Below are 777 nucleotides of genomic sequence, written 5' to 3' on the forward strand. Positions count from 1 at the left end.
TTTTTTTTTTGTGCAAAATATTGTAATGTTTTTTGTTGTTGCTGTTATTTTATATTATTTACCCTGTAATGGATCGGATTCAGAACTGTTAGCTCACCAGCGAGTTCGAGACTTTTGCAAATTTTTTTGATGAACTCATCAAATGGTGGGCTTTTTACCCTAAAGAGAGAAACAGCTGAAGTTTTCTTACTCTGGCTATTTTCTCGGCCAGCTGCAGTCGCCCGTCCAGCTCTCTGCGGATCTGCGCCGCCTGCTCGTCCACATTGTCCAACTGCACGTAGAACAGAAGACAAAGCTTATTTATTTGACATGGCTTACTAAACCCATTACCCACAGGTAGATCTAGATAGATCAAAGCAGACCGCGGTGAAAAGACGGGCAAGATGGGCTTAATAATTAACATGATTAGTCATGTAATCTCTTTTGATCCTCGTGAAGCATCGGTGGTACTGGGACAGGCCATACCGAGGAGATATGAGATCATAAAAACGTTTAATGTCTATATCTGTTCACTGAGCGGCTCTGGCATGCCCTCAAATGAAGCGTTTTTGGAGTGTGAAACACTCACATACACACACACACATACACAAACACACCCACACAGCACTGCTGGCATGTTGTCAACACAGGGTTTCCTCTTCATGAGTGGGAAATCTCTCTGCACCTCAAACACACACCACCCCCACCGGAGCACTGTTTCCACTTGATAAGCTCTTCTCCCTTCGGCAGCAGTAGGATGGACTCCACTCCCATTTCACGCTGCACTATTGCTGCACC

At 44.7% G+C, this 777-nt stretch overlaps 1 protein-coding gene across 1 annotated transcript in view; it reads right to left on the reverse strand.

The window, feature by feature from the left end:
• The window catches only part of LOC107579005 (calcium-dependent secretion activator 2-like), a 3,154-nt gene extending 2,751 nt beyond the window's left edge, over positions 1–403 (reverse strand). The window contains exon 1 of the mRNA XM_016264895.1: positions 191–403. Coding sequence (XP_016120381.1) covers positions 191–403 — 213 coding nt within the window. The remainder of the gene's footprint in view (positions 1–190) is intronic.
• Positions 404–777: the final 374 nt, after the last annotated feature.

This window comes from Sinocyclocheilus grahami, unplaced genomic scaffold (assembly GCF_001515645.1).
Source record: "Sinocyclocheilus grahami isolate Dianchi unplaced genomic scaffold, SAMN03320097.WGS_v1.1 scaffold13456.1, whole genome shotgun sequence".
Lineage (NCBI taxonomy): Eukaryota > Metazoa > Chordata > Actinopteri > Cypriniformes > Cyprinidae > Sinocyclocheilus > Sinocyclocheilus grahami.